Below are 27,466 nucleotides of genomic sequence, written 5' to 3'. Positions count from 1 at the left end.
CAGGATGGGTCTGTCCTGGTGGTACCCTGAGAACCAAACCAGAGCTGGTGAAGCTCCCCAGGAACCACCTGAGTGTGGTGGCAATGACTGTAGTCATTGGTTGGGCACTGGAGTAGGAATGGTGACATTCCCAAGGCTGACAGAGCTCCAGGAGTGTTTGGACAATGCTCAGGCACAGGCTGGGATTGTTGGGATGGTCCTGTGGGGACAGGAGTTGGGCTTGATCCTTGTGGGTCCCTTCCAACTCAAGGTTTTCTCTGATTTTGTGAAGACAACACAAGCACGTGGCGGCTCTTGGCCTCTTTCCATGGAGCTCAAGACTCCTTGTGGGTCACTTCCAGCTCAGAACATTCCATGATTCTGTGGTGGAGGAGACTGCAAAACTCCCAGAGCACTTCTGGCAAAGCCTCTGTGGTTTGGCTGCCTCAGGGACTTGAGATTCCCAGTTTAGGTGTTCCAGATGATTTGATCAACTCTTTGGGATTGTCTGGGACTGACTTCCAGCAAGGACTGCTCTGTTCCAGCACACGGCTCGTTATTTTCTAAGGTAATTAGAGACATTAATTGCTTACCCAAGTTCCTTTTTTCCCCCTCTCCGTGGGAATGGGAGCAAATAAAGCCAAGGAGAGGGAATGAATGAACCCATCAGGTTCAGCTGGCAGGGCATCAGCGTTGTCAAACTGTCACCCCCAAAAAGCCCAGTAACACCAGTCCAAAGCTGAAGTGCTCCAAATGTGTGGCAACCACCTCGAACATCTGGGTGGGGAAGTGGCTTCAGATGGAAAATGTTCCAAGCAGGAAGGTCACATTCAGGTGAGCCAAGGACAGCACAGAGCTCTGAAGGATCTGCTTTTCTCTGTGTTCAGTTTGGAGCTGGGATGGAGCAGGAGCTCTTTCCACAGCCCTGCTTTTACTGCAGGATTTCTTCATGCCAAACTTGATTTTTGAATTTATTTTTTAGCTGTTGGTGAGGATTTTTGTAGTGGCAGTGTGTTTTTGGGAATGGTTCCTTCCCTCAGGAGCCACACACTCCAGTCTGAGGTGCTGAATTCTCCTTCCCTTGCTTTGTCCTTCAGAGTCTTCCATTCCAAGAGGTCACATTATGCAAAATCAGCACAAGTCGTGTCAAATATTGTTCTCAAATGATGTCGGTGTTTAATTGGCATTTTGTCACCTGGTGCCTTTCACTGCCCTTCAGGACTCTGCTTTCTCATTGGGTTTGGTTTAGGAGATGTTTTAATGACTGTCAGTCCTTGTAGTGATGGCCACAGTGATGGTGAGGATGAAATCACCTCCAGGAGCTGGGTGATCTTGGGAATCCAAGGAAAAGGGATGAAATCTAATCCTGAATGCACCTGGGAACTGAGCTGAGCTGAACTTGGAGCTAACCCACTGGAAATGGTGGGGGATGAGGGAAACCTTTGGTTCCAGAATTACTCCAAGCTGCCCAGCAGAGACTGGACAGTTTTAATGTCACCGTACAAATCCTCTGAAGTGCTGGAAGCAGTTTCTGGCTGTTTATATTGGGGGGAAAAAAGGACTGTTTCATGCTGGAATTTGATCCCATTGCCTACAAAAGGTATCAGACGCCTCAGAGGGCTGGGAAGGAGCTCCAGACTCAAAACTGGAGTTGCCACAGACAGGAATGAAGTGGCCAAAAGGAATTTTAACCTGGAAATGGGGAAAAAAAAATGTTTCTAACAAGTAGAGAAGTGAGGTCTGAAGAGTGAAGGCAAGAACTGGGTTTGAGCTTGGGGTAGGTGTGAAGGGCAGAACTTGGAGGTTGTGTGGAGGAGCTGAAGGGACAATTAATGGCCCTGGCAGCCCTTTCAAGCTTTTTGTCCTCATTTGAAATCCTTTAGGTTTTAGTTTGTATGGAAACGGGAGGATTTCAAAGCAAGTGCAAGGAAAACTTGCTGGAATCATCCAGTTTGTTGGTCGCAGCTGCAAAGGGAAGAAACGGATTTATTTTAGAAAATAGCTGCCACTCTGTTTCTCTGTTTCTGTTTCTCACAGAAACCAAACATTTTTCACAGAATCCCCGAATGATTTGGGTTGGAAGGGACCTCAAAGCTCATCCCACCCCACACTTTTCACTACCCCAGGTTTCTCCAAACCCTTTCCAGCCTGACCCAGGTACTTTTTATTGGTACTGAAGTCTAAGAAGTGTTGAAATCCTAAAAGACTTTTTGGCTGCTGCCTTCTCCTGGCTTTGTGGAAAATATCAGGTGTTCACAGTTGGAATTAGCTGGGAAACAGAAGCTGGATCGTATCAAAATAATGATAAATGGAATTCCTCCCAAAATGCCAAAGTCAGGGGAGGCAGACGACTCTGAAACAGTCCATAATCCAGTCACTGAGATTTGCCTTCTGTGTCAAGAGCCTGAGTTAGCCCAGAAGAAAAAAAAATCAGCCAGTAGAACCCAAATTACATAAATAATGAAAGAGCTAAAATTGCCTCCGTTCTGTAATGTAGATGAAGGCAAGGTGTCATGACAGGAGCACATTTACATATTAGAATTATTTAATTATCCGATCTTGTCCTCTAAAGAAGCAAACCGACCATGAATATTCATGGCTTCAATTAAAATATTAATGGCAGGCTGAGGCTTTGGTTTTCAGGTCTCCAAACAGCCATAAACAGATTTATTTAAATGCAGTGAGGAGTGGAGGTCAAAAAGGAACTGCCTCTTTGGGTTTGGGTGCAGAGGCTTCTGTTCTCCTTGAAGGCAGGAGGATTTTATTTGCTCCACATTTGCTTTGGGATGGTTTTGGAAAGGAATTTTTGTGGATTCCTGTGCTCTGCCCCCACATCTGGAAGCCTCTGCAGCTGTAGCTGTCTCACTTCTTCAGTGCCACCACCACGAACATGTTTGGTGTCATCCCAGAAATGAAGTTAAACCGTCCTGCTGGCTTTCAATTAAGGAAGTTGAAGGTTTCATCAATAATTAAATGTACCCAGTCGCAGGCAAAAAAAATAATTTCCAGCGTGTAAATAGTTTTAAAGAAGAGAATTGAGATCTTGAGGTGGTAAAAACCCAATGAGGGACTACTCCAAAGGAATTCTATTCACTCTTAAATCTGATTTTGCTAATAAAAAGCAATTCCTTGAGAAAAACCAGTCAGGAGAGATGCACCACTTCTGGGTTTATCTGCAGGGAGGAGGAGAGGCATTTGATGATTTCATTCCAATGATGCGTTTCATTTATCCAACAAAAACTATTTTCCATTTTTCCATCTCTGCCTGGTGCATTTTTCCATTCCTGGCTGTTCCAGGGACACTGACAAAACTCCTGGAATTAAAAGTCTCTTGGAATTTGGCTGAGTTTGCCAAGCAGAGGGTGAGGAAGGAGGAAAGATCCCTTGGATGACACAAGGAGATCACAGATGAAGGAGTTGAACTCCAAGAGCTTCAGTGTCACAGTTCTGTATTAAATCTTATTTAATATTTAAAACACTACTTTTAGGTTTCTGTCTGAAAAGGATGTTCCTGTTTTTGTTAAAGCCCCTTTTCTCCAAGGTTTACATGGAAAATAGAGACAGGCTTTATGGATCCGTGTGGATGCTCCACCAGGAGGGTGGAATGAGATGATCTTTAAGATCCTTTCCAACCCAAACCCATGAGAACCCTGAGATATTCTGAATTGTTTCCACATTGAGCCATTTTACAGCTTCTGGTGACAAGACTCAGAGGTTTTTTTGCTCGCAAAGAGTTAAAGGCAGCTCCTGACAGCCAGGGCATGAATTCTGCATAGACAACCCTGCATTTGTTTTGAACTTTAAAAAAACCCAATGCTCTGATTAGTTGGAACAGCTTTTCCCTGAGGAAAGACTATGGAGTGGTAATTTCATTACAAAATACAGTGCTTGGAGATGAGCTGGAGTTGGAATTTATTTTTTTTCCCCACCCTAAGGGATTTGACATTTCTATTTCTTGACATTTCTCTCATTGTTAGATGGGGTTTTTTTGTGCTGCTTTTTCCCCTCCCTTGGTGCAATTGGAGCTCTCCTTGAACCTAGGTGTGTCTCTTTTCTTGGAGGTAAAACTGATAATAGTTTGAATTAGTTCAACAAGCAGATGGTTGGGAAAGGAGCCTGTGTGGAAGTGTGGAGCACTGGGACATGTGATCTATTGCCAAAAAAAAAAAAAATGAAATAAAATAAACTGAAGCACAAGTCTCTTGAACAGGGATATGTGTAAAATTGTCATTAAGGAAGGATGTTATGTGGTAAAAAGAGATGTAAAAATAGCATAGTTTGCTCAGAGCTCTGGCTTGAGGTGTGTTAAGTCTGTCAAAAGCAGCACCTGAGGCAGGGTTGCTCCTGGAGCCCATTATTTTAGGAACAATGGATGTTGGGACAATGGTTTCTTGGATTTCAGCTGCTTCCCTTCCCTGTTTTTTCCTGCAGTCTCTGAGTTCAGTGGCAGCAAAGCCAGGCAGCTCCTCCAGTGCCTTGGAAGGTTTGTCCTTCGTTCCCAGGAGGGTTTTTCCAACTCCAGCCCTGGTGATTCCATGGGGGATGTGTCCTGCTGTGTTCTGGGAATGGGGAGCAGCCTCCTGGCAGAGCCCTCAGCTCCCTGCCCGCCACTGATCCTTGAGAATCTGACCTAGGACAGAGGCTGGGCAGAGTTCCAGAATAAAGCAGGGATTTATTGAAAGGCTCTCCTCCATGGATCCACCTTGGGCAGCACAAGAGCCCAGCCAGGGCTGCAGCCAAGAGGAACCCAAATGGTCCCAAAGTGCACGAGCGCTCCCGGGGTCTCTCCCTTGGCTCAGCTCTGCTCCATTGGCACCTTGCAGTTCATTGTCCCGTTCCAGCTTTAGCCCAGGCACTCCCACCCTGCTTGTTTGTCTCTCTGCAGCCCACGCTGTTTGTGCTCCTGGGCTGAGATTTGGCTCATTTGTCCTTGGTCCCAGCTGGAGCAGGAATTGTTTTGTCTCCCTGCTCTGTACAGAGAGCTCACCATCCCATAATATGAAGCCAAGCCCCACACACTAAAGCAGCACAGAATGGGAAACACAGAAAAGCCAAACCTGAAGCATCACTACAACCAAAATCCAGCTGTAATCCCAGCTCAACAGACAAGGAATTCAGCACTCAATGTGGCTCCTTTGCAGAGCATGGCACAGTTTTAATGCTAGAAACCTGTTTTATACCAGCCTAAATTGATTCTCTGGGCACCATCTTGTTCACAGCGTTATTTTGATTCCTCCTAATATTTCACCCGGATATTTTCTTGCAAATGGAAAAAGATCTTTACTCCAGCAGCTGGCTGGGGGTGAGAGGTCCAGAGGAGGTCTCAGAGCTGCTCCAGGGCTGGAGCCAGCCTGGCAGAGCTGGGGCTGCTCACCTGGAGAAGGGAAGGCTCCAGGCAGAGCTTCCAGCACATTGCAGGGCCTGCAGGGGCTCCAGGAGAGCTGCAGAGGGACTGGGGACAAGGCCTGCAGGGACAGCACACAGGGAATGGCTGCCAGTGCCAGAGGGCAGCCATGGATGGCATCTTGGCCATGAGGAATTCCTGCCTGGGCTGGAATTGCCAGAGCAGCTGGGGCTGCCCCTGGATCCATGGATCCCCTCCAGCTCAGGATATTCTGATTATCAGTGATGCTCTGATTCCTCAGTGCCCATGAGCACCTTGCAGGGGAGTTTGATACAAACTCAGAATTCAGGAGGAGGTGGGAAACTTTAGGTTCTGCTGTCCTCTGGGACTTTTTATTCCCAAGTGTTGCCTCAACCAGCCCATCCCTTTTCCTGTGTCGCGTTTGTTTGCTTTCCAACCCGTGAGTGGCCCTTGTGGGGGAAGAGCTCTTGGAATCCTCCCTCCCTCAGATTCCACCTCTTCTAGTTTTTATTGTTCTTGATGCACTGAGGTGTTCAGAGCGAGTTTGTGGCTGTTTGAAGCTGAAGGGTGAGGAGCAGAGCACGGGGGAATGTCGAGACTGTCGGTGGGTCTTAGGTCTTCAAGGAGACCAGAGCAGTTTTTGGGTGCTGTAAAGTTATTTATTGCTTGAATTCACCAGTCTCGAAGGCAAAGAGTTCAAGGTGTTGAAGTCCCTGCTAAAAGTTTTCTGGTGTAAAGTCCTGAGCAAAAGCAGCAACAGCTGCTCCCTGGCATAGAGTCTGATGTTCCCAGCAGAAGCCACAGACAGTATTTCTTATTCTTCTTCTTCTTTTTCTTCTTTTTCATCTTTATTTTCTTTTTCTTCTTCTTAGTTTTCTTCTTAGTTTTTTTCTTCTTCTTCTTCTTCTTCTTCTTCTTCTTCTTCTTCTTCTTCTTCTTCTTCTTCTTCTTCTTCTTCTTCTTCTTCTTCTTCTTCTTCTTCTTCTTCTTCTTCCTTTCTTTTTCTTCTTATTTTTTCTTCTTTTTCTTTTTCTCCTTTTTCACTTCTTTTTCTTCTTTTTTATTCATCTTATTTCTTCTTTTACTTCTTTTTCTTCTTTTGTTTTCTTCTTAGTTTTTTCTTCTTCTTTTTCTTTTTCTCCTTTTTCACTTCTTTTTATTCTTTTTTATTCTTCTTCTTTCTTCTTTTACTTTTTCTTTTTATTCTTTTTTATTCTTCTTCTTTCTTCTTCTTATTTTTCTTTTTATTCTTTTTCTTCTTTTACTTCTTTTTCTTCTTCTTTCTTCTTCTTCTTTATCTTCTTCTCCTTCTCCTTCCTTGTCTTCTTCCTCATCTTTGTCTTCTTCATCTTCCTTGTCTTCCTCATCTTCTTCTCCTCCTCCTCCTCCTCCTCCTCCTCCTTCTCCTTCCTCTTCTTCTTTCTACACCAATCTGAGCTTCATTTCTGATGTATGAAAGTAGTGTCAGTTCTTACACAAAACCTACACATACAATATTATCTCTTTTATCTAGAAACACAAGCGAAGTTCTGCTTTGCTCTTGTTATGACTGGAACTGAATTAACTGAACTTTCAACTAGGCTTTAGGGCCTCTTACCAGCTATGAAATCCCTTAAGGCACTATGGATATATTTCTATTTACTTAAAGCTAAAACTTGCACTTCTGTTTCATGTTTGTGTGGCTTAATGTATTTCAGCTTCTCTCGAGGCTCTAACGCAAGGCCTGCATTTCTTTCTCTCTCTGGAGGACTCAGAGAGGCTTCTGTTCCCTGCATCCCAGCAGGGGAACCTCTGAGCTCCCCACCCCGCTCCAGCGAGGAGTGACGTCCGTCTGTCCCTAAAGAGGGAACGCTGGATTTTCAGGCTGCAGCCACAACCCAGCTTGGACAGCCTGGAATCTTCTCCGAGGTGTCAGAATAACTTTAGGTTGTGTCGTTTCTCCCCCTTCTTTTAAAATATCTGCTTGATGTCAAGTTGACTTTTTTTGCTTTTGCCATTTCTGGTTGCCCTGTGCCAGTGGGTGCTCCTGCTTCCTGCAGCTGAGCACGAGAGCACAGGTTTCCTTTCATTTTGAAGTTATAAGATCAAGATTCCAGATTTTCAGACTTTACCAACTGCTCAGTTCCTGTAGTTGGGAGCTGCTGAATCAGCAAAAATCACAAATGAGTTATTTTTTCTAGTGAAGCCGGAACATTCAAATTTAGTTTCTTTAGCTTTTAACTAAGCTGAAGCTTTTAATGAATTTAAAAATAAGGAAATTTGTAATAATCGATTTTTTTTTCCACATGTACTTCCTGAGCTTTTCATAAATGGATAGAATGGTTTGGATTGAAAAAGGATCTTAGAGATGATCCAGTGCCACCCCTGCCATGGGCAGGGACCCCTTCCACTATCCCAGGGTGCTCCAGCCTGGCTTTGGACCCTCCCAGGGATGGGGCAGCTTCTCTGCACAACCTGCTCCAGTTTTCTTATCCCTGATACCTCTGCAGCAGGAGCAAAGATGAAAAAAGAAACAAAAATACAGAAATCAATTAAGATTTTTCTATTAAATCGAGTTCTTGGTTGTTGTGTAGTAGAAATGTCAAATTCCCCGGTGACAGAAATGTACAGGAACATATGGAAAAGGCTGGTCAGCCTTCTCCCTGGAATTTGTGATATTGGAAACATCCTGATCCTGACACAGTGGCTGCTGTGAAATGGTGTTTTATTAAATCACCAGGTTATTCTTGTGCCACCGGTGGCTTTGATTAACACTGAATTAGGGTCATATCCTACAATAACAGCGTTTCTAAATCCCTGGCTGCGTTTGAAAGAGTTGTGATTAAAATTCTGGCTGTTTTCCTGCAATTTCTGATGTCTCCGAGGGCCGAGTCTCCTCCTCTTTATTGGCATTTGAGTTTGGTCGCAGCCCCTGGGGTTTGGTGCCAATATCAGTGACAATCTCAAGGGGAGCAACTCTGCATGAAAATGCAAGAAGGAAAAGCTGTAACAAAATTAACACAGAGCTCACCAATTGCCAGGCACCACGGTGGGTGGGGGCTGCTTCCTCAAGTCTTAATTCATCTTGGATTGAATTCCAGAGGCCAGACAAAGCGAGGGGGATGAGGAGGTGGGGAAAGCCATCCGAAAGAGATTATGGATGAGCAGGTTGAAGGATGCTGCCTGACAGCTCCCACTCCTGCCCGTGCAGGGAGTGGCTCTGTGCATTCTGTGGGCAATCCAGTGCCATTCCCAGGGGGAAAAGCTGGGTTATTCCTGGGGATCATTGTGCACGTTGCTGGAAAATGAATTCATTCCCAGCCGTGGAGGGGCAGATGAGGAGTCAGGAGGTTCCTTTGTTGGTGGGGATTTATGGAGGCATCCCGGTGTGGAATCACCCAGGAGGATTTATTCTGCCTTGTGTTACCTGCCAGGTTTGTAACATTCTCCAGACTTGTCAAAAGATGGGTGAATTTATCTTCATTAGAACAGACTCCTTCATTAATACATGGAAAACAAGCCCATGACAGCTTTCCTGGGGGCTGCTGGATCCCAAAAATCCTCTCTTTTACCATCATGGTAAAAAACTGAAGCATTTTTAGACCTCTTGGTTGGACTCATTGATCACAGAGATCTTTTCCAACCTTAACAATTCCATCATTCCCTGTCTGCCCCTTCCAGAAGACTGTACAACATTTTACTTGTCACCTGGACAAGGCCTGCAGGGACAGCACACAGGGAATGGCTGCCAGTGCCAGAGGGCAGCCATGGATGGGATCTTGGCCATGAGGAATTCCTGGCTGGGCTGGAATTGCCAGAGCAGCTGGGGCTGCCCCTGCATCCCTGCAGTGCCCCAGGCCAGGCTGGAGCAGCCTGGGATGGTGGGATTGGAATGGGATGGGCTTGAGGTCCCTTCCCACCCAAAACATTCCGGGATTCTGGGATCAAGGAGGCTCAGAATCCATCCCGAGGGATTTCTATGGAAGTTGGGGATGGAAAAGAGAAGGGAGACCCTTCCTGGAGTCCCGAGATTCCCAGTGAAGTCCCCAGATCCCAAAATTCCTTCCTGGAGCAGAGTCGGGGTGGGGATGGATCCAATCCCAGGCTGGGAGAGCTGGAAATGGAGGGAAATTCCCTGGGAGAGGGAGACTGGGGTGGGATTTTGGGCTGGAATTGCCAGAGCAGCTGGGGCTGCCCCTGCATCCCTGCAGTGCCCCAGGCCAGGCTGGACACTGGGGCTGGAGCAGCCTGGGACACTGGCAGGTGGCCCTGCCCATTGAAACTGGACAATCCCTAAAGTCCCTTCCTACCCAAATCATTTTGTTCTTCTGTAATTGCAGCCAATTCCTTTGTCTGAAATGTCCTGGAGCTTCTAAATATTAAAAAAAAATAATAAAAAAAGACAAAATGGGGATTTTAGAGTTAAACAGCTTGTAAGAAAATAAACCAGCAAATGACACTGTGACAGGAAATATCTTACTTTATTTCACTTGCTTTTTGTTACCTCACGGTGGGTTGGGTTTTTTTCCTTTCTGACATTAAAACTGAATAGAAAACATGTCAGGGATATAAAAAATTCAGGTAGGAGCCATTTGCTGCTACAGCAGATAAGATAAAGGAAGAAAGCTCTGAGTAGAGAACAGTGGAAAAGTGGTTGCAGGGTGTGAGTAATCACAGCTCATTAGCTCCAGTGCATTTTCCAGCTCGGGATAAGGAATTCTGCTGCAGCCATGCCTTGGAACAGCTCAGATTTGTACACGGGGAGTTTTAGGCAAACCAACAAAATCCTAAATATGCAAGTTGACAAATCCATTAATCAAAGTGCCTGCTGCTCAGTCGTGTGGCCTGGGGGAGGAAAAAAAAAAAAAGAAAAAAGAAATCACAACAAGAAAAAGAGGAGAAATATGCATTTTAAACAATTTCTGTAGCTGGAAGGAGACTTTACATATGTGGCTGACACGGTGATCAAATGATAAAGGAGCCTCAAATTGAACCCCAACCTTTTGTGCAGGCTGTGAAAGCCGAGGCACGGCGCCGTTTTTCAAGGCAGATGGAGTGTGAGCAACTAATAAATCAGGTTTCGAAACATTAAAGAGCAACTTATTTAAATGCATATGGTGTTGGATCTCAGACAAGGCGGGATAGGGGAGCGGGGAGGGGTTGGGAACATCAGCACAGCAATATGGCAGAGCAGGGGCTCGGGGGCTGCGTCCAAATCAGGCACCAAATCCTGGGATGTGCCACGGGAATGTGCTGGACAAGCTGTTTCAGGCAGGGGTTTTGGAATTGTTGGTCAGTTGGGGACATTATTCTGTGTTTAATGGAAGGCTGAAGTCAAAGAGTGAATTTAAAAGAGTGAATAAAACGCTGGCGCCTTTTTTGTGACATTTCTCAGAACAGCTTTGCCAGGGGAAAAGTTGGAGCCACAATCTCAATTCCCCTTTTGGGGAACTGAAATGCAGAAACCTGAGCAGGGTCAGAGAGGCCACATCAGTCCTGTGGCTGGAATCCAGATCTGCCTCCCCTGCTTTGGGAAATCACTTTTCCTTCAGGGTTGAAGCAGGTTTGAGTTTGATCTGCAAACCTGAACAGCAACTCCAGCTCTGCTCAGCATCCCTGAGTGCTTTGGGTGGCAAGGGACCTCAAAGCCCCTCCAGTGCCCCCCCTGCCATGGCAGGGCCACCTGCCAGTGTCCCAGGCTGCTCCAGCCCCAGTGTCCAGCCTGGCCTGGGGCACTGCAGGGATGCAGGGGCAGCCCCAGCTGCTCTGGCAATTCCAGCCCAGCCAGGAATTCCTCATGGCCAAGATCCCATCCATGGCTGCCCTCTGGCACTGGCAGCCATTCCCTGGGTGCTGTCCCTGCAGGCCTTGTCCCCAGTCCCTCTGCAGCTCTCCTGGAGCCCCTGCAGGCCCTGCAATGTGCTGGAAGCTCTCCCTGGAGCCTTCCCTTCTCCAGGGGAACATTCCCAGCTCTCCCAGGCTGGCTCCAGAGCAGAGGGGCTCCAGCCCTGGAGCATCTTATCCCAATCCTTTTCCACTCCTTCTTTCCCTTTTTTATACCTGTAAAGGATTTGTGAAGGTTCAGCCCTTAGACTTTTCTTGATTTGACCATCCCTTAATTTCTGCCGTACATTTTTAATGTTTCACTGAAAGATTTTAGGTTGGAACCTCCCACTCTGGGGACCATCACCCCAAACCCTGCTCTTGGGAGAATGGCTGGGAATTTATCACTGATGGAAACACTGAAATGGGATCAACTTCATCACCTTCAGGGTGAGCTTCATTTCCAGAGTGACTGCAGAGAGATCAGCAGGGAGTGCTGTGGCTTTAGGGTGCTCCTGCCCTTGGCTGTGCCACTTTGGTGTCCCCTGTGCCCCGTTCAGGCTGGTGACAAAGCACTGGGAGCTGGAGCAGCTCTTGGAGTCACTCAGTCACCTCCCAGCTCCCTTCCAGCCCCTGGTCTGACAGCAGCCAGTGCTTCACAAGCGGTTACCACCTAATTCCCAACAATTTTGGCTCTTTTGCAGTTCCTGTCACTCTGATCTCCGTTTATTTTGGGAAAATGTGGGTGCACGCGTGTTTTTAACCATCAGCCCATTCTTCCCGGTGGTCTGATGTATAAATTCCACTTGCCACGATTAAAAGAAGAGCTGGTGATTAAGAGAAGCAAGCAAGAACTGCAGTCTTTCCTCTGTCAGAAACCTCTGCTAAATTGCTTCTCCCCTCAAGCAAGGAAGTAATCAAGTATTGGCTGGAGCTTATTCTTGTCTATCCTGATAAGGTGGATTTTTTTTTTATCTGGTGCATCTCCGTTCCCTCATTCCTGTTCCAAGAGAGGGAATGGGAGCCCCACGTGCTGGTCAGAGCAGGGGTCACTCACTGCCACTTTGGGAGTGGAGAGGGGAGAAGGAACTAAAATCATCATTACAGAAGAACAGACAGAAAAATGTGCCTGGAATAATTCCCAAAATGCCACTGGAAGTGTTCAAGGCCAGGTTGGATCGTGCTCTGGGCACCCTGATCCAGTGGAAGGTGTCTCTGCCCATGGCAGGGGTGGCACTGGATGGGTTTTAAGGTTCCTTCAACCCAAACCATCCTGGGATTCTCTGAAAGGAATGAACTTTGAGGATACGAGACAAGCAAAAGAATTTGGGAGATGATAAATTCTGTTTGGTTCCATGTGAAAATAATTGAAATGTGTGAGTGCCAGTGCAGTGAATCTCTGCTGAGAATCAGTGCAGGAGAAACAGAACCTGGTGTTCCTGTCCTGAGTGGGTCATGGAGCCAGCCTGGGAGAGCTGGGAATGTTCCCCTGGAGAGGAGAAGGATCCAGGGAGAGCTTCCAGCACATTGCAGGGCCTGCAGGGGCTCCAGGGTCGCTGCAGAGGGACTGGGGACAAGGCCTGCAGGGACAGCACACAGGGAATGGCTGCCAGTGCCAGAGGGCAGCCATGGATGGGATCTTGGCCATGAGGAATTCCTGCCTGGGCTGGAATTGCCAGAGCAGCTGGGGCTGCCCCTGCATCCCTGCAGTGTCCAAGGCCAGGCTGGACACTGGGGCTGGAGCAGCCTGGGACACTGGCAGGTGGCCCTGCCCAAGGCAAGGGGTTTGGAACTTTTGGAACTTCCAACCCAGATAATTCTGAGATTTATTTGGGTGGTCTAACATACAGAAATATGAAACCCCAGGGGATTTCCATTATAAAACTCCACAGTTGCTGTTCACAGATCAATCCCTTCTCTCTGCTGAGCTGTTTTATGATCACCTGCTTTGCTCTCTCTGGGCATCCTTTGCTTTCTCCTTTTCACACTGAATGAAATTTGAATTTCCCTGCCTTGAAGATGATGTGCAGGCAGTGACTGTGGTGTTGATTCCCACACAATCAAGACCTTTTGGGAAGCACCATGCCATGGGAACTGGCTCCTTTGCTGCTCTCAGCTTGTGCTGCTCCCTCAGAGCTGCTGGCATTTGCAGGATGTGTTGATTGCTCAGTTGTTGCTTCAAAGCCTCATCCTTTATTCTTCTTTATTCCTCTGTTCTGCCTAGATTCACATGGAGTGGCTCCTTAGGAAAGGTGCTCTGATCATGGAGGAGGGCCCAGGAATTCTTCATGCTATGCCTGGAACATGTTTAGATGAATTACAGAGAGATCAGTGAACCTGTCCTGTGCTAACACAGGGATGGGAAGGGAGCAGAAGATTCCCTGTGCTCCTCATGATTTTGGGATGTTGCTGCTTCCATTGATCCCAAATGAATATTTCTTGGATGTTTTGGAAAGAGATTTACTTATCAGGCAAATACCTTTGTGTCTGAAAAGTTTTAGTGACTGGTAGGATTGAAAATGTGGCAGGACTGAGGATAAAACTCATTTAGACAGATAAAACTCCTTTAGACAGATAAAACTCTGAAACAATGAGGTAATGTCTGATGGCTCCTGAAGTGACAGCATAAGAAATCTCGCCCTTTTTTAGCTCTTGTGTGAGAGACACAGAGCTTTTCTCAGTATGTTGTTAAAAAGAAAAAGTTACTTCATTACTTCCAATGAATTTTAGAACCTGAAACACAAATGTTTCAAGGAGCTGAGCCACCTCTTCTCTGCTGTGCTCAGGTCTTTCAAGGAACAGATAAATACAAAAAGAAATGTGTGATTCCTCCTTGGCACGTTGGAAGAGTGAGAGAAAAGAATCCCAAAATTATTTGGGTGGGAAGGGACTTTAAAGATCATCCCATTCCACCCCTCCCCTCTGCTCTGGAGCCAGGCTGGGAGAGCTGGGAATGTTCCCCTGGAGAAGGGAAGGCTCCAGGGAGAGCTTCCAGCACATTGCAGGGCCTGCAGGGGCTCCAGGGTCGCTGCAGAGGGACTGGGGACAAGGCCTGCAGGGACAGCACACAGGGAATGGCTGCCAGTGCCAGAGGGCAGCCATGGATGGGATCTTGGCCATGAGGAATTCCTGGCTGGGCTGGAATTGCCAGAGCAGCTGGGGCTGCCCCTGCATCCCTGGCAGTGCCCCAGGCCAGGCTGGACACTGGGGCTGCAGCAGCCTGGGACACTGGGAGGGGTCCCTGCCATGGCAGGGGTGGCACTGGGTGATCCTTAAAGTCCCTTCCCATGCTGAGATTCCCTGCATTTTCTGTAAACATGGATGATTTCCATGCAAACATTTGAATTTGTACTGAGCAGAATGGAAGACTAAAGTTTTCCTAATGTTTGTTCTGACTTTCAGCACCTGCAGAGAACCCAGTTTCCCTGCTCATCTCCTTTTTCATGTTGAAGCCTGACATTTTAGGCTCCATTTCAGACACACCAAGCTCTGTCACTAATGGCCCTGTGTCTGTCACCACTTGCAGTGACATTCAGGTGGGCACACTTCATTGCCAGCACGGCAGGAGGGTGTCATTAACTCTGTGACAAATTCACTTCATCTCCAAGTTTTCCTTATTTTTCTTTTGTTCCTCATAATTTATTACCGGGGAGATTAAACCAGCAAACTTCACTCCTGATGTGAAGTGAAGTGAAACTGCTACAACAGCGGTGCTTCCAGAGAGATGGGAAAGTTTGGGATGTTTTCCTGGCTCACCAGCAATGCAGAATTTGCCAGCTCAGCTCTGGTTTGGGAGGCTCCAAATCAGATCACTTATTCATCTCTTATTGGATCTCTTAGTCATTGATAAGGAGAGCAAAAAAGGCATTATTTCCACTCCTCATGGAATCATGGAATGGGTTGGGTTGGAAGGGACCTTCAAGCCCATCCAGTGCCACCCCTGCCATGGCAGGGCCACCTGCCAGTGTCCCAGGCTGCTCCAGCCCCAGTGCCCAGCCTGGCCTGGGGCACTGCAGGGATGCAGGGGCAGCCCCAGCTGCTCTGGCAATTCCAGCCCAGGCAGGAATTCCTCATGGCCAAGATCCCATCCATGGCTGCCCTCTGGCACTGGCAGCCATTCCCTGTGTGCTGTCCCTGCAGGCCTTGTCCCCAGTCCCTCTGCAGCGACCCTGGAGCCCCTGCAGGCCCTGCAATGTGCTGGAAGCTCTCCCTGGAGCCTTCTCCTCTCCAGGGAACATTCCCAGCTCTCCCAGCCTGGCTCCAGCCCTGGAGCAGCTCCATGGATTCCTCAGGACTCTTTCCCACATGTCAAGGACCTTCTGCAGCCTGGCCCATGGGAGGTGTCCCTGCCCATGCAGGAGGTGGAACTGGGTGATCTTTAAGGTCCTTTTCCAGCCAAACCATTCTGGGAATCTCTGCTCCCTGTTTTCTCCAGAGCTGCCAGTTCTGGGTTGTTTGGATGAACAATCCTTCACCTCCCTGCAGGAGATGCTCTTGGTGGAATCAGTCAGGCTGAAGGAATATTCCTGGTGTGTTTTATGGAGATGTTGGTGGCTCTCCAGCACAGGGAATTGGCTGCAGTGGAGGAACCATGGCTGGTCCATGTAATTAACACATTTCAGACCTTGATCCCATCAGAGGAATCCCCTGTGGAGATCTCCAATTCACGGGGAAAGGAATCCTTCACTCTCAGGGATTTTCCATAACAAAACTCCAGTGTTCAGAGCAGTGCAGGTGGGAGAGCAGTGGCATTAAAGTTGCACTGCTGTGTAGTTGGGATGTCCAAAGCATCACCAGGAATAAGATTTACACCTCAGCATCTTTTTTTGGGGGGTAAAATATTTAAATACAAGCACAATCCCTCCCCTCCTGTAACCTGCAGCTACCTGCAGAGCACCCACGATTACTAATGGAGGGCTGAGAGCCAAGGAGATGTAAAAGCACATTTTTCTCTCAGTGACAGGGTTCTGTTCTCCTCAAATCCATCATCATCTGGCCCAGCAGATCAGACAGATTGTTTTATTCCTCGCCGTGGAGTTCGTCCCAGTCAATAATATTGATTAGTGCAGGGTGACTTGATGGAACAAGAATAACACCCCTCTCTTAATTGGAGCCTGCATCTCCTCATCCCTGCCTCAGCAGCTCATGCTTGGCTGGCTTCTTCAATAATTCTGTTCAGACACAGAGCCCACTGGAAATTGCAGGATCTGACATTAACAGGGGAAGTGAATAATTTTCTTTTCCTTGAACTCGACGCCTCTTTTCTTCCCCGATTAAACTGCCACCTTGTGAGAGTTCACTCTTTAAGCTGCCAGCTGAAATCTCTGGATTTTTTCTTTTTTAGAGCTGCCTCTTTGTAAATACCACCAGGAAAGTTTAAAAAACTCTGTCTTCAGTTGCTCTGTGCTTCCCAAGTCCATATGTCGGGGTAGGATTTATGAAGAAGCTCTGTGTGCTCAGGGTTCGTTCGAGGAGCTGAATCAGCTCTGGAAATGTTGTGCCTGCAGACTTCCAGTTCCCCAGGATTTCCCATTCCTGGGGAATTCAGAGCTGGAGCTTTTACTCTCCTACCTTTGAATCCATGGGAATTCTTGTAGGAAACACTCCTGACCTACAGGGATTTTTTAGGGTAAGAAATTCTGGTGTTGGTGACCTGCTCAGTCCTTGCACATTGCTGCAGAAGGGTCAAATAAACTCAGTCACCAAGGAGCGTTTTCTGTAGATTGATTGTTCTAAAGCACATAAAATTCCCTTGGAAAAGAAGGTTGGAGTCACTTCCTCATCAGTTGTGTTGCTCTTTTCCATTTAGAGAAATCCTTTTTGTTGGAGGCAGAGGAGATGTCAGGGTCAAAACCTTCAATGACCTGCTGGGGTGGTTTTGATTTCAAAACTTTGTCATTTCCCTGCCTCTAAAGCTGTCCCAATACTGTGGTTGGCTTCTGTATTTATTATTTATTATCAATCTTTAAGGAGATTTCACATGGAAAGGGCTTGATAATACCTGGGATATTCAAACTTTGCCCAAGTTCCTTTTTGGGGAGGCCCTGGAATGAATTCCCAGAGCAGCTGTGGCTGCCCATGGATCCCTGGAAGTGTCCAAGGCCAGGCTGGATGGGGCTTGGAGCCCCCTGGGATAGGGGAAGGTGTCTCCATGGGATTGGAACTGGATGGGCTTTGAGGTCCCTTCCATCCCAAACTATTCCATGATGATTTGTTTATGTGTGGGGTGTCTCTGTTGTCCTAAAAATATTTTCTTCAGGAATGGTTCCGTGTGGACTTTGTTGCTATCAGGACATGCAGAGCTTTCAGGAAGTTGATATTTTCCCTCCCCTCTCCTTTCTCTCCCAATATCCAAATTTAAGGTACTTTGGTGTCAGGAGCTGCCTGTGGAAGTGATTTTGGAGTGACACAGTGACACTGGTCAGGTTTTATTGTCACTCCAAACCCTGGAGCCTGCAGTGTGTAAATGATGTTCCCTGAGTTGTGTTTTGCTGCCAAATGCAGGAAATTTCTTTTTCCTGGAGCTGAGAGCCCGTTTGTACCCAGGTGGAACTCGGAGAAGGGAGAGTTCCAGGCAGGAATGACAAGACTCAGAGTTGGGAATGAACTCCTGGGAGAGCCAGTAATGCTGAATACAATAAATGGGTTAAAATGTCACTGGAACCCAAACCAGGGCTGGAACTGTGCCATGCCCAGTCAGAGGAACCAGGAAAATTCTGGGAATTGCTGCTCTCCAGACCCTTTCCAAGCACTGTGGGCTTCAAAACACACCTGAGCCACCTGGCCCGAGGTGAAGGACCTGGATTTGATGGGTTTTGTGCCCAAATGTCCCAGTTCCTCGGGAATGAGGAGCCCAAAGTCACCTCCAACACCACCTGCACTGGGAGGGCACGGAGAGCAGAGCCTGGCGTTAATTACTGATCTTTCACCAGGAAATAGGCATTTAATTCCTGTTTAATCATCGCCTGCTAAATGTTTAATTAGCCCTTGCTCTCTGAAAATCAAGGGATGTCGAGATCTGTTAGACAACTTGTTCCACCTTATTTTCCAGGAGGACCAGATGATAACTTAATTGAAGGTGGCGGGTCCAAGTTTGTGTGCAAACCGGGAGCCAGGAACATCACCATCATCTTTCACCCCCTGCTCAGGTAAAATCTGCCTTTCTGCACATTTCTACAGCTGCAAAAGCATTAGAAGAAGTAGAATTAAACCTCTGATTTGTGGGGATGTTGGGCAAATTCCAGTTCTGAGATCCCAGAGCAAAGGGGCTGCTCTGAGGTTGTTGATGTTGGGAAGTTGTTGTGTGTAAAAAGATTAACTTTTTCTAAAATATTTAAATATTTAATAATAGTTTTAAAATTAATTCATTAATTTTGTCGTTATTATTTTTCTAAACTATTTAAATATTTAATTATGACAGTTAATTATTTAAATATTTTAGCAATATTTATTATTTCTAAAATTTTTAATGATAAATCTTTTTCTTAAATGAATTTGTTAATTCTATTATTATTTTATAAAATATTTAAATATTTATTTCTGAATACTAATTATTTAAATCATTTAGAAATATTTAATATTTCTAAAATATTTGAATTTTATATATAGATATTTTTAAATATTTATTTTAAAAATATATTTTAAAATATTTATCTAAAGAAAAATCAATATTTTTCTTTAAATATTTTTAATCTTCAAATCCTTTTCAAACTGAACTGTGATGTCAGGTGGGATTTCCTGGCTGGGTGACCCTGTGTCACCTACCAGTGTCATTTATTGACCTAAGCTGGGGAAGTTTATTTGCAACCTGCCACAAATTGTTTCTTGCTGTTCTTTGTGCTTATTAAAAAGTCAGAGGAACTGTGAGGTGAGTTCATTGATAAAACACTGTGGGCTGGGGACTGCAAATTAATCTCTGATCCAGAGTGAGCCTGTGATTACCAAAATTGTCACAGCTGGAGCTTTAAACAGAGCAAGCCTTGAATGAACCTCTTCTCACTGTATTGCTCATCTCTGGGACCTGCATTTACTGCTTTTCTAACAGTTTGTGCTGTTGGTTTTGTGGAAATTCAATAACACAAGGTTTGGCTGGGTTCATGTCAGCCTCCCACCTCTTTTTTTCCTGCGAGGGTTTTCCTTTCTCCCCAGCACCTTTGGAGAGCATTTCCCTCCTTGCCTGTGTTTGTAGGAATTCACTGCCCTGAGTCACTCAACAGCAGGGGCTTCTCTCCAGTGCTGAAGCCAAGAAATCACAAAATAGTCATGGAAAAACAGTAATAAAAAATAGTCATAAAAAAATGATTGGGATCTGATCCCCAGAGGAGGGAATCTCCTCCTGGCACCTCCGTGGCTGAGAGCTCGGTTTATTTGTGACTTCTCAGGGCTTGAAAATGGAAATGTTTGGAGACATAAGCGCCTCCAAACCTGAATTTCTGGTGTGAAAACAGCAGGGATTGGAATGATCTCGAGAACAAGCTGAAATGTGTTATGGTGTGCAAGATCTTGCCTTGAAAAAAAGAGTTCCTTTCTTGCTATGTGCCCATAACAAAGTGGAGAATTCCATAAGCACATTTCATTTCCACCTCTGTCTCTTTTAAACTGAAGAAATGTGCTAAAAATAAATCTGCTACAGGGCAATTTGTAGTTTCCAGCTATTTTATGATGGGAAAAGATGGACAACTGAAATTCAGTGTTCTTCCAGATGTGACTATGATGATGTGGACTTCAATTTCTAAACCATTAATGAATTTACAGACACCTTGCAAGCCCAGAGAGTGGTGATGCTCCTATTTTTATTGATGAGATCTTTCCCATTGATTGAAATTCTTTCTCTTTGCCTTCCTGCTTTATTTCCCCCCACTTTTTTTCCCTCCCATCTGAGCAGAACACGAGTGCTCTGCTTTAAATAGCACTTCTCCCAAACACTTCACTTTGCATTCCCAGCCTGCAAGTCAGGCAGGAGGAATCATTTGCCTCATAAAAAATAATTGCATCGAGATGAAGGTGTCTGTGTACAGTGTATTTTTCATGCCAACCACCTGCAACATCTTCACTCCCTTGCACTGAGGATTTCATCAATAACTCCAGGAAAACAAGGAAAACGTGGAATGACCCCGTTTGCCCTTTTCTCCCTGCAGGATGGGAGAGTTTGGGACTAAAACCCATTTTAATGTGGTTTTATTCATTTTAATGTTTAATGTGTTGAGAGATTTAACTCATGATGATTTAGGGATAGATGGGATGCAGAGAATCTGGGATGATCACAGGATTTCTTTAGCTGACAATAATTCCCTACAGAGAATTCTGTTCCTGATGGGATAGCCATGGCCTGTCCCACCAGCAGCTGAAATGCTCAGTATGGTGAATTTGCTCAAATCTTGATGCTTGCAGTGACTTCTGGCATGTGGAATCATAAAATCACCATCTCTTGGTTAGGATCCTTGTTCACTTGTTAGATCCTTGGATTTGCTCAAATCTTGATGCTTGCAGTGACTTCTGGCAGGTGGAATCACAAAATCACCATCTCTTGGTTAGATCCTTGTTGACTTTTTAGATCTTTAAATTTGCTCAAATATTGATGCTTGCAGTGACTTCTGGCAGGTGAAATCATAAAATCATCATCTCTTGGTTAGATCCTTGTTGCCCTATTCCAGATGTTCCTGTTCTAAATGTCCAGCTCTCCTGGAGGTCATTCCTGCAGAGCTGTGAAGTTTCCACCTGTTTTAGTTTCCTTTTGGAGGTTCTTTATGACCTGCCCCCCTCATCTTTCATCCCTGTCCCCTGTTTGTGCTTGAAATGGATCTGGTTTGAATTCAAATGATCAATATTGTATTTACAAGGGTTTTCCCCCTCGCCTTGTTTTTATTCAAGTCCCATAAATACGTTGCCAGAGGAGCTTCAGCACTGCGTGGACTCTCTGATTTGACGAGGCAGCTGAGTGCTTCTGAAAGTATTAAACAAACTGGCTCACTGAGAAAGCAGACCCTGGTGTGCTGATTTAAAGCCTGAGCATCACATCAAGTGATGGCTTTAAAGTATAATTCAGCCCTGGAATGTTGAGGGGAGAGTTGGAAGCAGAGCATTCACCAGTGGGAACTTGTCTCTTTTGTACTCCTGCTATGAGAAGTGTCAGTGCTGATCACATCACAGGTGCGCAAGCACAGGGACAGATTTGCTGCTTATAAAGCCACGTTTTAATCCTTTTTTATTTACAAACTGAGGCTGGAACTTGGCTCCAGATCCTCTTGAAGAATACAGCGTCAAACTTCGGTTAGGGTGCAAATGAATTCATTCCCAATAATCAAAGTTTAGAGAAACTCTTAATTAAAACCATGGGCAGTGTAAGGAAAAATACCTAAAAATGGTTTTCAAAGCTTTCCTTGCCTTTGAATTCCTTTGGAGCAGGGAGCCAGAGTTGGGAAGTGAGATTTTTGTGTTGTTCAGGATGTGGGTCCCTAATTTCCACAAGGACAGCTGAGACACACCGAGGCCCAGATTAATTACCAGCCCTTAATGACACCACCACACACATGGAATAAATGAAGAGTGTATGTCTGAGAGACAAGGGGTGTTCTAGAGGAGATGATTCCTGGGAATAGGTTTTCCTAACTACATCTGGAAACTAATTGCACTTGGAAATTGAGGCAGAACCCACCTCTGATTTTCCTTAATTACATTTCATGGGAGGTGCCACAGTATAAAAGTTACCAAAGGAGTCCAGTTGCTTCCTTCATCCTTCGCTGGAGTTACGGGGCTGAGGAATAACATCTCCCTTTGGAAGAAGTGATCACAGGAGCAATCCCAACGCCCTTCATTCTGGAACATGGAGCAGCCTGAGCGATGTCTGTCGTACCATTTGTTTGGTGGGGATATCTTTTTTTTTTTTTTTTTTTTGAAATGTCTTTTATTTTATTTTTTAATGTTTATTTGTTTCAGCTGGCATTTGAAAGGCACTTGGCTCCTCGGGGTAATAATCATTTTACATATGCTTTATAGAGTGTGTTTATTACCAGACAATTGAGGAACAGATGTCTGCAGTCTCGAGGCTGGAGGGGGAGGAATGGGAAGGGTGGGAGATGGAGGGGATGGGTGGTGGTGCCGAGGCAAACGCAGCTGAGCAGTGCTGGATGCTGGAGAGTGAGGCCGGGAGGGTTTCCATTTATTACCATCAGCCACACCTCATTAGGATCAAGCAGCAATTAAAAGGCTTGGAGGATGGAGGAGAAAGGCAAGTGCTCATTGATTCGGAAGGAAGAGTCACTTCCCAACAGGACGTGACCTTGGGAAGGAGGAGTGGGGAGGAGGAATTATCCTGGCACCCTTGGGATCTCCACGGGGCCTGCTGGGATCTCCCCTCTGCCAGGTGGGCAGGACTGGGCTGTGCCAGTGGTGTCACCGCCCTGGGGGTCAGAGTGTGCAGAGAAAGAGAAAAACAAAGAGGAAAGGAAACAAGGAAGAAGGAAAAGCAAAATTCCCAATTTGCCGCCGCTGGCATGGTTTGGGATGCAAAGAATAAAGGGGAGAGATCTCTCCTCTGCCAGGTGGGCAGGACTGGGCTGTGCCAGTGGTGTCACTGCCTTGGGGGTCAGAGTGTGCAGAGAAAGAGGAAAACAAAGAGTAGGCAGAAAGAGGAAAGAAGGAAAAGCAAAATTCCCAATTTGCTGCTGCTGGCATGGTTTGAGATGCAAAGAATAAAGGGGAGGGATTTCCCCTCTGCCAGGTGGGCAGGACTGTTCTGTGCCAGTGGTGTCCTGATCACTGCCTTGGGGTTCAGAGTCTGCAGACAAAGAGGAAAACAAAGAGGAAAATCAAAATTCCCACTTTGCCACTGCTGACATGGTTTGGGATGCAAAGAGGAAAGTTTAGTGCTCTGTGTGTGCACTAGTGTTCCATGTCTGCCTTTTGTTTTTTGGGATTGTTGGGGGTGAGGGGAAGAGAGCAGCAGTCGTTTGACCTTTTCATGTAAGATGAAGCATTTCTGTTCATTTCTACAGTCTCCATCACTGGAAGCAGCAGGCTTGACAGCAAAGTTGGAATTAACAGTTTCTTCCAGTTATTTTAATGCAAATAAAAGAGTGATTGCTCTTATTAAATCAAAAAACCCTTCAGGGACTAACTGGGGAGGGTGGGGATGGACTTTTGCTGCCTGTTGATATCAGAATGTTCCTTTCCAGTGGTGGCTCTGAGCTGCTGATGGTCAAGTGTCAGATGCCAGGAATTCCCTGTCCTTGGGAGGGAAGTGCACCAGCTGCAGGACAAGTGCATCCACCCAGGTGCACGAGTGCAGCAGGGATGTTCTGTGGGAGTAACCCTGCCAAGCTGCTGTTGAAATCAGGATATGTCAAGATAAAAGGTGCTGGATGTAGAATTTAAATCCTGTTTATTTTGAAAATGTTGGGAGGGGACAGCAAAGTTGTCATGGGATGTCAAAATCCTTTGAGCATCAACTGCTGCTGGTGTTAAAAGCTACATCACTAAATTGGTCTAAAACTCAGTGTGCAACTCAGAACCCCTGTGCATCTCACCAGTAACCCCTTTTACAGCTGTACAGTTAGAATAATAACAATAATCATCTCATTTTATTTTAAAATATTCTGTAATATCTTGTAGTTGCACACTATAAAATTAATGCTCGATAATACAGGGACTGTTGGTCTTGGGAAGTGAGAGGAGTGTGAAAATTAGATGAGTTTGTTACACTTAAACTATGCTGAATCACACCAAATAGGTTAAGAAAAATATGTGGTATTTTAAAGTGTAAGGGTTATTTGTTAGTAGTGAAGTAGATAGAAAATGTCAAGTTCTCCTGTGGCACAAATTCTGCTAAATAATGAGAGCTGATGCCTTTAGCTTTCTGAGTCAAACCTAAAATGCTTGATTTCAGAGAAATCAATAAGGCTGACTCGAGCTGGGAGAGGGAACTTAGAATGTTGGCCACCTAAAGTTTGTGTCTGAGTCTGAGTAATGTGCAGACGATCGGGGAAAATAAAAAAAAACATATCCGAGGTGCTGTTAAGTGCACAGGAAACATGATTTGGAAAATTTTAGAGGTAGTGGGTCCTTGAAAAGAACCCTCCAGATTTCAGCAAGTCTTGCATTTTCGACAGATCCCCTTCAAAGGGTGGGAAAATATCACTTAGTTAATGGAATTCTTGCTTCTGCAAGGCAGGGAATCTCTTCCTGCTCTCTGGGGCTGTGAGATGGGGCCTCTGATGAGAAAGATGAGGCTCAGATCAGGAGATCACAAATTCCCAGGATCACTGAGGTGGGAAAAGCCCTCCAAGGTCATCCAGTCCCAGCTGTGTCCGATGCCCACCTTGTCCCCAGCCCAGAGCCCTGAGTGCACATCCAGGTGTTCCTTGGACACCCCCAGGGATGGGCACTCCAAACCTCCCTGGGCAGCCCCTTCCAATTCCTATCAACCCTTTCCATGAAGAAATTCTTCCTGGTGTCCACCCTGACCCTCCCCTGGCCCAGCCTGAGGCCGTTCCCTCTCCTCCTGTCCCTGTTCCCTGCAGCACAGCCCGACCCCCCCGGCTGTCCCCTCCTGGCAGGGACTCGTGCAGAGCCACAAGGTCCCCCTGAGCCTCCTCTGCTCCAGGCTCAGCCCCTGCCCAGCTCCCTCAGCTGCTCCAGCCCTTTCCCAGCTCCATTCCCTGCCCTGGACCTGCTCCAGCCCCTCCAGGTCTCTCTGTCAGGAGGGACCCAGCACTGGACACTCCTGAGTGACCCCAAACTGGGCACTGTCCTCGAGGACCTCAGCAGTGCCAGCACCAAGAGATCTCAAATCCTTATTACAGAAACACAAAATTCAACCCTGGAAATGAGGAAAGGACCTTGAAGATCTTTTATTTCCAGCCCCCCACCACAGTCATGCCACCTTCCACCAGGGGAACTTTCCCCTGCATACTCCCAGCTTTATTTTAGAAGTTCCACTCTTGGTGCAACTTCTCATCCCCTCAACTGCTTCTTTGCATTGACCAGAACGGGATCTCCAGGGAGCAATTTGACACCTACTCTGGGAATGTTTTTCCTTCCCCGTCCCTATTTAATGAGTGTTTAGGAAGCTTTTAGCTGCTGTTGAGTTCAGTACTTTCTGTCTGCCTGCAGCAGGGATTGATGTTCCTCTCGGGCGAATCCCAACCCTCTTCCTCCCTGCCAAGCCCTCACAAAGTCAGCAGTGCTGAAGGATAAAGACACAGCTCAGCAGAGCTCCTTGTTGTGACACTGCTAAGGAAAGGTTTCCTCCTGACTGGGGCCATCACAGGGATGGGGACTCACATGGAGAGGGGATGGGGAACAGCTTCACATTTTGTGCCTCTTTTATTTTTTTTTTTCTCCCTGATGCTTTATGAGAACTGACAGTCTTGCTGTGTGTGTCTGATTAAAGATGACAGTTTATAAAAACCTTAAGGTGAGGCTGTTCATTTTCCATGACAGAAAATAAAGCGATCCCCACCCCCCCCAACCACCTCCCACACAAACAAAAACTCTCACACGCCAAAAGAAAAAAAAAACCCCAAAAAAAAAAACCCTCTTAATATGTGAGGCATTGATTTTATATTGTCTGTCAGAGAATGTGCTTCAGCAGATCAGTCAAGTTTGGAGTTTTCAAACATGCTTCATCCAAAGGGAAAATCAACAGCCTGTCAGAAATTTCACATGTCTCCAGCTCCTCCTTCCCTTTGGATGAAATACAAGCTGAAGGAACAGAGAAATTTTGACATTTGCAAGAGCTGGGGCTGAATAGCTGAAAACAGTGTTAATGTAATTCCATGGTAATGAGGCACTTTGAACCAGGCTTGTGTTCATTGAGCCAACAAAGCAGGATTAGCTCCTTCCTTCACGGGATCACAGAATGCTTTGGGTTGGAAGGGACATTAGAGATGGCCCAGATCCACCCCCTGCCATGGGACATCTTCCACCATCCCAGGCTGCTCCAAGCCCCAGTGCCCAGCCTGGCCTTGGACACTTCAGGGATCCAGGGGCAGCCCCAGCTGCTCTGGGAAACATTAAATTTACTTCCAGCATTTCACTCGTGCTCTCATGGGGGAGGATGGAGCTTCCCCACCTTGCTGAGCACTGGTGTTCTGATTTTGTCACAAGGATTGATGATGGCATGTGAATTTCCAGGGATTTATTTATTCCTTGGGAGCAGAGTTCAGTCAGGAGGGTTCTAACATGATGGCTCCATCAATCCCCTGAGCAGCTCAGGGCTCACCACATGGCCAGAGGAGTTCTGGAAGGGCAGAACGGATCCATCGATTCAATTGAACCATCTCAGGTACAAAATTCCTGAAAAAAAACCGAGTTCCACACTGAGATCCCTGTTTAACACTCACTAAGGTTGGAAAAGCCCTTTGAGATCATCAAGTCCAACCATTAACCAGCACTGCCAAGGCCACCACACGTCCCCAAGTGCCACAAGAATTATCAAACATTTAAAATCTCAATCACAAGTGAGATCCTGCCATGTGAGAGCTGATGCTTTCCAAGCAGCTCCTTTGCTATTGAGGAATGAACTTCCAGTAGTAGCTAAAACTTGCTTTAATAGCCCCAAAACTCATTTCAAATACAGGAAATCATTCTCTGACATTGCTAAAAAAAAAAATCTGTAGAGCAACGGAAGAGCTCCCATGGCACAACCCGAAAAGCATCTTTGATTTTTGTGGTGGAAGAAAAGGGAAAAAGAGCTTGACAAATTCTAAATTTGTAATCTGTCTAGGGAAGCTGTTCAAAAAATACTTCAGTGAGGGTTTTCCCTGAATGGGGGAAATGCGAGGATGAAAACACAGTGTGGTTTAAGTCCACTTCATGGTACTATTACCTTAAAAATTGTTACACAATGCCTGTGGTTGCTTTCATCAAGCTTTATGAATTTTCGATTGAAGGCAGGAGAGCTGGTGCTGGATGAGAACAAAAAAAGGTGATTCCTGTATTTAGGATTTGCTGTTAAAAGCAAAGATCTAAAGCCTGGAATGACGGTGCCTTTCGGACCCCACAGCCCCCATGGAGCCATCAGAGCAATGAAAGGAAAGATTAATAATTTAATTTTTTGTCATGATCGTGTTTTACATCAGCGTGGTGGTGTTCAGCTCAAGGGTTTTCTGGGGAAAGCCTTTGGTGGTGAGCTGGAATTCCCTTGGAGCTGGGCACCTCGTGTGGGAGCTCTCACTTTGTGTTTTACCTGGATTGTTCTTGCAGGGCTTTTTTCTTTAAAAGCTTTGGTACAGTTTAAAGTGTTGTAGTTTGGGGAAACCAGAGCTGTCCCCTCAGAGCATGGAGGTGGATTTCTGTCTCCTCTATACATGCTAAAAGAGA

At 46.0% G+C, this 27,466-nt stretch overlaps 1 protein-coding gene across 1 annotated transcript in view; it reads left to right on the top strand.

Moving 5' to 3' along the window:
• The window catches only part of EXOC4 (exocyst complex component 4), a 317,262-nt gene that overhangs the window by 152,906 nt on the left and 136,890 nt on the right, over positions 1–27,466 (top strand). The window contains 1 exon segment of the mRNA XM_038153051.1: positions 18,198–18,294. Coding sequence (XP_038008979.1) covers positions 18,198–18,294 — 97 coding nt within the window.

The sequence above is a fragment of the Motacilla alba genome, chromosome 1A (assembly GCF_015832195.1).
Source record: "Motacilla alba alba isolate MOTALB_02 chromosome 1A, Motacilla_alba_V1.0_pri, whole genome shotgun sequence".
Taxonomy (NCBI): Eukaryota; Metazoa; Chordata; class Aves; order Passeriformes; family Motacillidae; genus Motacilla; species Motacilla alba.
Note: the sequence above shows the minus strand (reverse complement) of the source record. Positions and strands in the feature narration are given on the sequence as shown.